The sequence below is a fragment of the Littorina saxatilis genome, linkage group LG4, assembly GCF_037325665.1.
Source record: "Littorina saxatilis isolate snail1 linkage group LG4, US_GU_Lsax_2.0, whole genome shotgun sequence".
NCBI classification, from domain to species: Eukaryota; Metazoa; Mollusca; class Gastropoda; order Littorinimorpha; family Littorinidae; genus Littorina; species Littorina saxatilis.
This window is the reverse complement of record NC_090248.1, coordinates 68,155,369-68,167,910: the sequence shown is the minus strand read 5'-3', so window position 1 is coordinate 68,167,910 and position 12,542 is coordinate 68,155,369. Positions and strand designations below refer to the sequence as shown.

Here is a 12,542-nt window from a genome sequence, read left to right as displayed (position 1 = left end):
GGCTTTTCTTTTTTCAAACTTTCACAACTTTGAATTGTACTGATCTTGTCTTGATGAAAAAAGAATTCTTTTATGATTAAAGAATGTTTGTGTAACAAGCTGTCAATTCATTATTTAGATGTTAAAAGTTAGGTCCAGCGCAAAAACGCACCACGGTCCAAAAACATTCTGATAATCATCGATCCACGGCTATGGCCAGTTTACATCGATAGAATGAGACCCGAAGGGAAGTAACTCATTTTTGACCTGAGTTCAGGATGGGTCCAAAAAGTGTTCGAGACAATCTGCAAAATTAATTCTTTAAAAATTGCTCGCTCTTTACGTAGGGCACCTAGGATGTTCCCGTTTGGTGAGCGTTCAAATGGAAGGGTGTTTGTACTGTGTGTAAAAGCCTGACAGTATCTGTGATGGTTTACGGGAGGCTTACTGTCCGGGCGTGATTTCCGGTATTGAATATTCATAACAGCCGTCCAGCACCAAAACGAGGCGCCATTGTTGTAGAGGAGCAAGTCCACGAAAATAAATTCTTTGAAAATTTCTCACGCTCGACAGAAAGCAGCCAGGATGTTCCCGTTCGGTGAGCGTTCAAATGGAAGTATGCTTGTACTGTATGCAGACGCTCGGGGAGCTCTGTGATGGTTTACGGGAGGCTTACTGTGCCTTTAAAGAACTAGGGAAGATTAAGACATCGTAGGGGAAAGAAACATTTCCCCCGTGTAATTGATGACGAACACCACGCCAGATCTGCCCACGAGTTTACACGAGGACAGAGTGTGCCTCCACAAGGGCACATGAATACCACGAGGACAGAGTGTGCCTCCACAAGGGCACAACACGAGGACAGAGTGTGCCTCCACAAGGGCACATGAATACCACGAGGACAGAGTGTGCCTCCACAAGGGCACATGAATACCAAACATAGACAGCTTAGCTGTGTTCTCTGCATGGTAAAAACAAACTTTGCTGAATTAATTTCGGAGATTGAAATAAACGCCAGTTTCAAAATTGGTTAAGAAAAAAACAACAAAAACCAATAACAAAACTTTACAAAGATAAACTAAAATTTGATTTCTTGTGTTTTGATTTAGAATTTTGGAACGTTGGCAGTCTCTTTACACCCCCGGTATAGGGGTGTGTATAGGTTTCGCTCGATGTGTTTGTTTGGGTGTTTGTTTGGGTGTTTGTGTTCGCAAGTAGATCTCAAGAATGAACGGACCGATCGTCACCAAACTTGGTGAACAGGTTCTATACATTCCTGAGACGGTCCTTACAAAAATTGGGACCAGTCAAACACACGGTTAGGGAGTTATTGGTGGATTAAAATTATACAAGGACTTATAGAGGCACACCCCCGTTGGTCAAAGGGAAATAACCATTCTCACTGCCACCAACTGAGAAGGTTATTTCCCTTTGACGGGGGTGTTTTTCCTATCGGAGGAATTTCTTGTTGTCTTTGGATTTGTTTTGTTACACAGATAGCAGCCAGGCAGTGGAGCTTTTGGAAATGTCCAAGTGCACGGGTGGTGTTATCCCGTACGAAGATTGAGCTTATCTGTATTGTATCCCGGAATGCGAAATCAAATCAAATCTCGGTTTACGTCTCAATCTGATATGATTCGACCTTTCTCGACATGGTGACTGACTAATGTGAAGACAACAGTAACATCTAACGAATACTGAACAAGTTACAAACAACAACACTGTGACGATCAGGCTTTACCAGAGGCGGGAAAGCGCTAATGAAAATGTCTAAGAAACAAAGGGACTTTTAAGCGCACTAAATTTGAACGACATGTGCAACAAAAGTAAATTGGAGTTACGCGGAATCAGTCTCCTGGAACCCGAGAATCAGTCTCCTGGAACCCGAGAATCAGTCTCCTGGAACCCGAGAGAATAACAAGCATTACAGTGAACAAACACTCATCCTCCAGGGTTTCATTTACTAGTGCGCCTTGCGCCATTGGCGTATAACATCTCAAAATGTCCCATTGGAATTGCCTTCAGTGCGTCAACGGGCGCACTGAGATTACGTACCACTGCGCCACCCCACGCACACTTTTCACGGGAGTACATCGTTCGGAATGAGCTAGAGACAAAAACGCGCGCCAAGCCGAGCAACCTGCGAGTTAGTAAAATGCAATGTGATTTGCTTTTAAAATGTAATTTATTAGTATTCAACCAATTCTGCGAACTATCGGCTGTGCTTGCGCGATTACCTCTGTTGAAACTGTCAATAGAAGCGATATCGATCGAAACACAGACAAACACGCACACACACTAACCGGATACACTGGCAAATTCTCATATCATTGGGCACTAAATAACACTATTTTGCATCTTTCGACAAAAGCATTTTCGGACCGCCTAGCCTGCTTTGTGCGTTTTGCCTTCGACTATGTAATGTCCCATCAGAATTTGGTTGAGGGGGACAAATGTCCCATTGTCTTTTTCTTCCAGGCTAAACCCTGATCCTCTATGAACAACATCTTCATTTTGATAATAGTCGCTTATTCATTTCAATGCTTTTTATTCTCTTATGTTCCCTGGGATGGGTCCATCTTAACTCTCACTCTCCCACATGTGGTTAATATTTAGAAAGCACAAGTTCTCTGATGGACGAACTACGGTTTTAAGGGGTTGTAGAAAAGTTCCTGTCCCTCCCCCCCCTTGCTTTACAATAGAAATATGAAGCAAGCTACACGTGACATTGGAGACTTGTCCGCGTTTGTGGGAAAGCAAGCTACAAGTGACATTGGAGACTTGTCCGCGTTTGTGGGAAAGCAAGCTACAAGTGACATTGGAGACTGGTCCGCGTTTCTGGGAAAGCAAGCTACACGTGACATTGGAGACTTGTCCGCGTTTCTGGGAAAGCAAGCTACACGTGACATTGGAGACTTGTCCGCGTTTCTGGGAAAGCAAGCTACACGTGACATTGGAGACTTGTCCGCGTTTCTGGGAAAGCAAGCTACACGTGACATTGGAGACTTGTCCGCGTTTCTGGGAAAGCAAGCTACACGTGACATTGGAGACTTGTCCGCGTTTCTGGGAAAGCAAGCTACACGTGACATTGGAGACTTGTCCGCGTTTCTGGGAAAGCAAGGGACACTCTTCAACAGCCCATACAAACTTGACACAGTTATTTTCCAGCATCGTCTGTTTGTTACACCTTAAAGTGACGGGCATCAATTCTCTACCCACTTGAGCTCCTTCATGCTGAAGTCAAAGAACATGAGTCGCTGGACGAAGAACATGTCCAGGGTGCCCTGTAGGTTGGAGCAGTGGATCATCAGCTTTGGGTACAGGCTGGCCAGTCTCTCCTGCTCCCCCTGCACCTCCCCTTGCAGGGTCTGGAGCAGGTTGCGGTCAGCCTTCAAGAACTCGGGTAGTAGGCGACTGGCGGCGTCAAACCTCTTGGCAATCCTGAAACAAGACGTGGATTTTAAGTCTTATATATGCCGTACAACTTTGCTGAATTCAATTTTAGCTCTTTTGTGTTTCCCTAGTTTCACTACTGTACCCCCCCCCCTGGTGAAAATGGTGCATAAGGGGGGGCTTTTACAATGTCGTTTACGGTATATCTAAAATGCCAAAGTTGATTAGATCAGGTCATACAGTCTGTATCGATAGGTTCAACAACCTGCGAGAAGCATGAAGCTTTGAACCGTACCGGGGACGGCTTCTTTGACATACATAATCGGTGTTTGAAACACGTCCAGAAAGACGGGAACCACAAATAAAGTCTTACTTGTTGAAGAACTTCTTGGCATCAGAAGCAATCTCCTTGACCTTAACTGCGAGAGAAAGAACTATCAATGGCAGAAGCAACCTCCTCGTATTCAAATCCTATCCGAAATAACGCCATACCTGTCGAAGAACTTCTTGACGGCAGACGCGATCTCCTCGTCCTTAAACTGCTGCAGGAAGTTGAGCGAGACGGCGGCCATGACCTGAGATCCTGTGGTCGTCTTGAAGGCATTCTTCACCGTGGTGTTCTTCACGTCCAGGTTCTTGCACGCGCTGATGGCGTGGCCCAGACTGAAACAGCCACCTACTTCTTGCGTCTGTCCCGGGGCTCCTGGTCCGCCCTTCCTGGCTTTCTTCCACACCTGCAGGTACAGTGCACAAAAACACAATAACAGTTCAGAACGCCTAAATCTTTTTGTGGAACAAAAGACTGCAGATGAGAAGGACATGAATAAATAAGCAATACAAAATCAACCTACCAGAAACGATAACACATAAAGAAACGAAAAAATACCGGTTTCTCTGAGAATGTACGTCTCTGCTGGTGTTTATTGTTATATCCCTTCACTGCCACAGTATAACAGCATTTTGGTATTTCTGTGTGCCAGGGCAAAATTTCGCTTTCTTCGGTAGGTTCACTAATCTGTTCACTGCTCGATCATTTATTGAGATATCTCTTAGATCTTTGGCATGTGTTTTGCTTATACCCTTGGCTATTATAGGATGACATGATCATTGGACTTTGTTTGTGATTGTTATAGTAAAAATTGATATAATGAGCATTTTTGTCAAAAATTACAGTTTCCGGACTTACACACACACATTGCAGCACGTAAAACCACACAAAACACTGCTAAAACTGGTGTCAAACATCAGGTACTCACATTACAGCCCCAGACCTGCCTACCCCTGAAATGTACCATGTGTAGTTTTGGGTGTGAAAATAAGGCAAATGTGTAGTTTGGCAGGAGAATGTGTAGTATTTCAATTTGATCAACCCAAACCGCAAATCAGAACAGTTACTTATACCGTACTAAAACAAACACTCAACACTCCAAACAAAACTATTACAATGTGAACAATACTCCTCATACAAATACAAACAAAGCCCCCACAAAAATACAAGCCAAGCATTAAGTTTATTTGTTAAGAAAAACATTATTAACTAGTTTGGAACATTTGCATGGGTGAAACTGATCAGAATTAAAAATAAGGAAAATGATGCCGGGGTCCATGGGCCGCCCACGCCCTGGTGGGGTGCCGGAAGAAAACGAAAAATCAGGCTTTTTAAGGGTAAAAGTAGGCCTTTCCTGATATCTCAAACACACACATTTGCACAGTAAACAATGATAACATATGCCAAGCTGTAGTCCGATAAGAATTCGCGCGCTCAGGGAAACAAAGATTCAGCGATGTCCGGTCACTGTGTTAGAGAAAATACAGATCGGATCGCCGGCGAAAAAAAAAAAAAAATTATTTTTTTTTTTTTTTACAGATTTTCAAAATAAGGAATTTTTTATTTGACCAATTTGATTTGGCGGATTTCCGCCTTAAGGCGGAAAAGTTTCACCAATGCATTTGTTAAAAAAAAAACCTATGTTGAGGGGTTTGCAGTTCATATACAGCGGGACCCCCTATTCCAGACCTTTGACAATCTGAGAACATCAAGTCACAAAAAGTAGGGACTGGGAGTATGTGTATCAACATGAAGGCAAATTTGCATATAAACAGAACAGGTTTGCGTCGGCAATAATAATAATATGGCAGGTCATTGCTCTGCTCTGGTTACCGATCTATCAAAAGTGAGCTTGTCTTGGTCTTCTTTTCCTGGCACGGGTTTCTTCACAAAACAGTCCAATTTTTCCTCTGCTTTGGTCGGGATTTCTCGAATTCCTCATGAGAAGTGCTTTTCTTGTGGCGGTTACACGGTCGTAAAGCCCACTGTGCTTCTCTGAAAAAGCCGTGTTGCACACAGTGCAGTGGGCAAAATGCTTCCCTTTTCTCCACGAAACTAGGCATGGATGCTCCTCATAGTACTTTGGCAGAAAAGCCTTGCTGGGAGTTTGACCAAGCTTCTTTTTTTTGCTCCGTGGCGGTTGATCGCCAAAGTCTTCTGAATCCGTGTTCGTCGCTGTAGCCATTTTTTTCCCTCCAGAAAGAATGAGCTACGAAGTGACCGCGTTCAGAAAAGTATGTGCTGAAACGCCCGCGATAGTTGTAATAACAGCAGCAAGACCAACTGACTACGCTACTCTCGCGGGCGCCGGGCATGTTTTGCACGCAGTACACAACAGGTTAGTACAAATTATGGATCGGAACTCGCTCGCGTTTTTGCGTATTCAAAATGTCAAAATGTGTAGTCGAAACGAAACGTTTGCGTAGTATAAGACAAGCATGCGTAGTTGCGTAGTTTGGGGACCAAAATCGTAGTTTACTACGCTCAATGTGTAGTGTAAACAGGTCTGCAGCCCATAAAAGTATTCTTCTGTGTAGTAATCCATAAATCACTTCTTGTAGAGCTTCCAGAACACTGTATCGCTTGAAAACAGGTCTACGAGTTAAGGTCCGACTTTCGGCCGCCATTGTGAATCCTATAGATCGGTTCTACACTTCTAACAAAGTTTTCACCACGTCCGAACGGTCAATGGGAAAGAACTGTGTTTAGAACCCCTACAAGTACTTGGACAGTGGTTACCTCCCATTTAGTTTTCAGAACTGTCCTGAAATGTTGCTGATGCAAATCCCACGAACTAGGTACGGTTATGGGCGTACGACAAACCGAAAATGAACACGTACCTAGTACGGGGTGGGCAGTGAAGGGGTTTTAATAATACTGCACACGTAACTCGATACAAAGAAAGGAGAGACGAATAAAAACAAACTCACATTTTTCACTGGCATCTGAATTCGCATGGAGTTATGGAGATCAGTGATGATACGACTGTCAATTCCTTCGAAGAGAACTCCTGCAAAATAAAGTTTTGGTGTTGTGATTCTAGGTTCTCTACTGACTGCCAGAAAAAAGGCAGCGTTTAAAGTCAGTGCGACAACCTGACCCCTTATCGACCCTCAAATCGCTATTCAGACTCCAGGTGTTACACAATTTCTGAGCATGTACATTGTTTAATGCGCAATGTAAGGACTAAAAATATAGGGTGATTTGTACAGCAGTTAAAGCAGCAACACTACGCTCTGCAAATGGAAATGTATGTGGATTCAACGATTTAAAGAACCTGAGTAAGCCTTGTCAATTTCGCAAATTAATTATAAAGGAAAATTATGTGGAGCCGGTTGTAGTTAAATTTTGGGAACATAAATTTGATTTCAGGCCGGGAAAAGAGCAATGGTTAATGGTAAACAAAGTAACCACTGAAACAAGATTGCGAATGTTGCATTGGAAAATATTGCACAATATTTACCCCACAAATATTTTATTGTATAAAATAGGCATTTCCGTGAGTAATTGCTGTACTCACTGTGAGAACGAAATTGATTATATTGAACATTTTTTTTACTTTTGCCCGAAAATTATGTCCATTTGGAAATGCGTTGAGGATAAAGTGAATTGTAAATATAATATGATTATTAAAATTACCGTAAAGGAAGTTTTTTTGGGCGTATTTGAAAATTCACAAAGTTCCAAGGCACTAATAAGTTATGTGAATTATTTGATTGTGATAGCCAAAATGTGTGTTGGTATTTATAGATATGGCTCCCCTCTGGATATTGTATGCATTTTTGAGAGGGAATTGTTATATAGAAAAGTTGTTTAAAATACATTTAGATATAGTAATGTTAATGTTATAGTAAAAACATTACTTAAAAAAAAATCAATGAAGAAGGATGCTCCCCGCCAACAACAACAACAAAAAACAAAAAACAAAAAAGGCAAAAAAGAAAGGGTTGAAGCAGCCTGCATGCAACTGAGATTAAAAAAAATTAAAAAAAAAAAAAAAAGGACTAAAAATGAAACTTATAAAAGTAACAAAAAGCAAAAAAACGAACAAGCCAACCAACCAACCAACCAAACAATCAAACACAACCTCTGACACGTAGATGTACATAGAATACCATCCATAAACACAGATATCTGCAACAGTCAAGTACAATCCACTCAGCCAGTCACCCATCCAGACACCAGCCACCAGCCAACCAGCAAACAACCAATCAGCAAGCCAGACAGAAAGACAAACACACCCTCCAGTCTCTTGATCTGGTCCTCGAACAGGTCAAGGTCACGCTGGAAGGTCTTGAGTATGTTGGCCTTCACCCTCTTGACGATGCCGGTCTGCGATTCCCAGTCGTCCAAGATGGCGGCCAGCTTCTCGCAGAACCTGGAGGCGCCTTCCTTCATGGCTTTCTTGGTGTCCTTGTCTTGCGGGCAGTCCGCATGGGACCAGCTCCTTAGCATCGTCATGCAGGGTTCCGACTTCATGAATGCGATCACTTTTCTGTTGAACAAATAATAGACGATTTTCGGAAATAACTCCGTCGGGTTTTTATCGGTTGTGAAAGGGTGAATACCCTTGTTTTTTTCTCTTAGAAATCTAAACAACAAAGTGACTGTGGGTGACATGAACAAAGTAAAAAAAAAAAAGAATTGTGTAGTGTAAATGTGATTTAGTGCTGTATGTGCTGTCCTTGTATTGGGAGTACACATTTTTTAAATGTTTTTTTTAAACTTTCCTCTAACAAATAACTTCACACGTGATCCTGTTCACGTGTTTGCCGAGACCAATGAAAATAAATTGAGTGGGGTCAAATTGAAGCGAATAAAGGGGAGGGTATTTTTGAAGTCCCTGGAAAGGCTTGCAAGAGACAGACAAAAGTGGAGGTCCTTTGTCGCTGCCCTACACGCCACCAGGCGTGAAAGGCAGTAAAAAAAATAAAAAATAAAAAAATTTTTGAAGTAGTTTCTCAAAAAGCCATCAAGTTCAACCCTACAAGAAAAGTAGTAAAAATATTGATTTTCGATTCGTGTCGAATTTTCAATTTTTAATTTTAAAACCTAGGCAGATCTCAGAGAGTGAGGCGAATCCTTTACACGGGAATGACTGTGCCTTTAATGTCGTGTGCCATTTAAAGCGACTAACCTGGTGATATTATCCACTTCTCGCCGGAAGCCATCCCTCATGACGTCAATCTGAGTCTCTGCGTCACTCTCCAAAGCCTCGATCTGGTTTCTTACGTTCTTGAAGGCAGCCTCTTTTTCGGCCACCTCCTTGCGCCCGATGTTGGACGAAATCTTCAGTGTGTATAGCGACCTCTTCAGCACAGCAGACAGCCATCTTTTGAGAAATGAATGAAAAACATGTTTCCGTTATTAAACACATTTCAAACATTTCTCTGTGTGTGTGCGTATGTGTGTTTGTGTGTGTGTGTGTGTGTGTGTGTGTGTGTGTGTGTGTGTGTGTGTGTGTGTGTCTACATGCGTACAAGCGTGCGAGTGTGTGTTTGCATGTGCACGTGCGTACGTTCGTGCGTCCGTCCGCGTCTCTGTAAGTTTATCTGTCTGATTTTGTTCTCCGATAAGAGGTAAGATTTGAAACGGGGGATACCCAATCGGCAATTCGTTCAGGCTTACAGTACTGCCTACCTGTAGTAAGTGGAGAGCTTTGCGTTGAATGTTCTGGGAAGAACGTGACGGATCCCTTGTACCAAGTCTCGATACTCGTCCAGAATGTGTCCGTTCTCTACTGCCCGTAGCGACTGCACACACACACACACACACACACACACACACACACACACACACACACTAATTATGTGTTATGAATGTTACTAGCTCATCAGCAGAGAGACATACAAGACGATATAGAAATCGTTTCTTAGCTCTGGTATTAGGAAACCACTTCTGTTGACAATTCACGCACAAAAAGGAAACCTTATTACACGCACTTGGATTGCTAACATATTTCGTGTGCTTACATATTGCGTGAACTCGTTTAAGTCAGTAATATCCAGTTCATCAATGTGACACACTGATTTGTACTATCATAATAACCAGTATTGATGCAACAATTAGTCAGTTTAATATCATCATAATTATTCATAACAAATTCACATGACTCATTGATTTTTATTATAATCATAAAAATGTATAGTTACCTCAGTGGAAGAGATTGGGAAGAGCTGCTGGGGCGTCACTCCAGGCCAGATTCTCGATAACCTACGCAATGTCTCGCGCGTCACGTGATTTCGGTCACGTGGTGAGACCTGGTCCCACCAGTTGCAGACAAACAGAGCGGTTGAGGGTTCGAATCCATGGTCGCTACGCTCTGTCGCCTGGCGAAGAAGCTGTCCAAGCTGAAGAAAGATTGTGGAATAAAGTGTTATTTTTTATTTGGCCTCTCTTTGTCCGTGCCCCTTGCTCTCTTACTGTCCCTCGTTATGTGAGATATTTTGTGTGTGTGTGTGTGTGTGTGTGTGTGTGTGTGTGTGTGTGTCTGTGTGTGTGTGTATATATATATGTACGTGTGTGTGCGTGTGTGTGTGTGTGTGTGTGTGCCTGCGTGTGTGTGTGTGTGTGTGTGTGTGTGTGTCTGTGTGTGTGTGTATATATATATGTACGTGTGTGTGCGTGTGTGTGTGCCTGCGTGTGTGTGTGTGTGTGTGTGCCTGCGTGTTTGTGTGTGTGTGTGTGTGTGTGTGTGTGTGTGTGTGTGTGTGTGTCTGTGTGTGTGTGTATATATATATGTACGTGTGTGTGCGTGTGTGTGTGTGTGTGTGTGTGCCTGCGTGTGTGTGTGTGTGTGTGTGTGTGTGTGTCTGTGTGTGTGTGTATATATATATGTACGTGTGTGTGCGTGTGTGTGTGCCTGCGTGTGTGTGTGTGTGTGTGTGCCTGCGTGTTTGTGTGTGTGTGTGTGTGTGTGTGTGTGTGTGTATGTGCATGTGTCTGTCTGCTAGTCTGTGACAGAGAGAGAGAGAGAGAGAGAGAGAGAGAGAGAGAGAGAGAGAGAGAGAGAGAGAGAGTGTGTGTGTGTGAGTGTGTGTGCGTGCGTGCGTGCGTGCGTGCGTGCGTGCGCGCGCGTGAAGGTAATTTCGCATGTGTCTGTAAAGGTGTGTGTATTTCCCCGCGCGCTTTCATGATGACCAGTATACTCTGTGAAAAGGGGAAGCAAATCCTTCCAGCATATTAAGGTCATTAGCTCCCTTTACTTGCATCGGCAGCCGTTTTAATCTTCAGATTATCTCATTTCCATCAGCAACGTTTTGTACTTAGCACCAACGACCCTCCATCCTCTCCCCGTCCCCACTCTCTTCTCTCCTTCTTTATCAACAATTCCCCACCCAACACCACCCTTCTCTCCTTCTTCATCAACAATTGCCCACCCAACACCACCCTTCTCTCCTCTCCTGTCGAAACTAGTTGGGCTTCCGAGTAGCAACGTTTTGTCCTTAACACATACATCTTAACCAACCATGCAGCTACCCACCCCTCCGCCGCCTCTCCCATCTCCTGTCGAAAAAAAGCTCTGCTTCCGAGTACCAACGGTTTGTACAAACACACCAAAAAACTCCACCTCCATTCACTCGTCACAAACACCACAAAAACCTTACCTGCGTCCACTCTACCCCCCCCCCCCCCATACAAACACAAAACACCACTGAAGCGTGAGAGGTCATACTGACCCTGTCTTTGTGGATGCCGCCAGCGTTGCTGATGTTGATGACGTAGATGAAGCCAAAGGCACGAGACAGGTAGTCCTCCAGTTGCCGTGACACCTTGTGACTCTCCCCCACCCCCGGGCTGTCCACGATCACCACGCCTTCCTGGAAAGAGTAGCCAATAACAAACATTGATTAACATTAAAGTGAAAATCCTGTCTGTCTGTCTGTCTGTCTGTCTGTCCTCCAGGTGGTGGGATACCCTGTGACTCCCCCCCCCCCTCCGCCCTCCTGGGACTGTCTGCAATAACCACGCCCTCCTAGTATCGACCTTCGAGTTTCGGCCAGCCAATCCCTACTGCATGTGATGACTATAGTTTCAGTATTACTCTTTTAATTCCAGGTCGACAAATTTACAAAATGTTTTGATATCGCTTTACGCATCTCGTTGTTTGTTTGGTAAGGGGGTGGAAGGGTGGCAGAATGTACACGTATTCTTGTATTTGTTTTAGTGTTATTTTCAACACTTCTTCCAACACACATCTTACCCCTAGAATAGGCAGAGGCCAGAAGATCTCAATCTTCTCATAAGGGCTGCTCTGCGTTTGTTGGTCCACGCATGTCACGTGTAAGGTCAGATCTTGCAGGAACAGTTGGCTATCATGTTCAGGGCGACACTCTTTTATGACTGGGGGACTCTTTCGGTCCCAGGGGTGAAGGACGAATTTCCTTGTTCCTGAATGGCGCAGCTCGCAAATGGTCCTAGTCCCATTCAGCATGTCTGCAGGCAGAATTTTGCATCCCGCAACGAGGTTGACCAAGCTGCTCTTGCCTGCTCCTTTTTCGCCTGAAACAATAAACGGGGAGTTATTTGATTCGAATATTTACTGACACGTTTTGATTTAAGGCAAATATCGGCGCGCGGGAGATGTAGCGCTAGTTTCTCGTGCGGGCAACGTTACATTTAGCTCTGAGGCCTTCTACCACAACAAGGCTCAGTTTCCTGGACACGGATGTTCGGCTTTAAGCATGCTGCATGGTCATCCTCCTTCATTCTCATTTTAGAAACATGGTCGTCAGGTAAGGGAGGGAGGGAGGGGGGGGGCACAGTTGGAAATAGTTGGGGATGGGGGATGGGGGATGGGGGGATGGGGGATGGGGGGACGGGGGTAAGGTGGCTGGGGATG

At 44.0% G+C, this 12,542-nt stretch overlaps 1 protein-coding gene across 2 annotated transcripts in view; it reads right to left on the bottom strand.

Annotated features, from left to right (window-relative positions):
* Positions 1–12,542, bottom strand: part of LOC138965462 (uncharacterized) — a 75,883-nt gene that overhangs the window by 10,650 nt on the left and 52,691 nt on the right. For both annotated transcript variants that reach the window (XM_070337621.1, XM_070337622.1), the window contains exons 4-12: positions 11,904–12,202; positions 11,380–11,520; positions 9,853–10,050; positions 9,341–9,453; positions 8,838–9,032; positions 7,942–8,195; positions 6,631–6,710; positions 3,865–4,106; positions 3,199–3,420 (exon numbers count right to left, since the gene is read on the bottom strand). In XM_070337621.1, the coding sequence (XP_070193722.1) occupies positions 3,199–3,420; positions 3,865–4,106; positions 6,631–6,710; positions 7,942–8,195; positions 8,838–9,032; positions 9,341–9,453; positions 9,853–10,050; positions 11,380–11,520; positions 11,904–12,202 (1,744 nt within the window). The remainder of the gene's footprint in view (positions 1–3,198; positions 3,421–3,864; positions 4,107–6,630; positions 6,711–7,941; positions 8,196–8,837; positions 9,033–9,340; positions 9,454–9,852; positions 10,051–11,379; positions 11,521–11,903; positions 12,203–12,542) is intronic.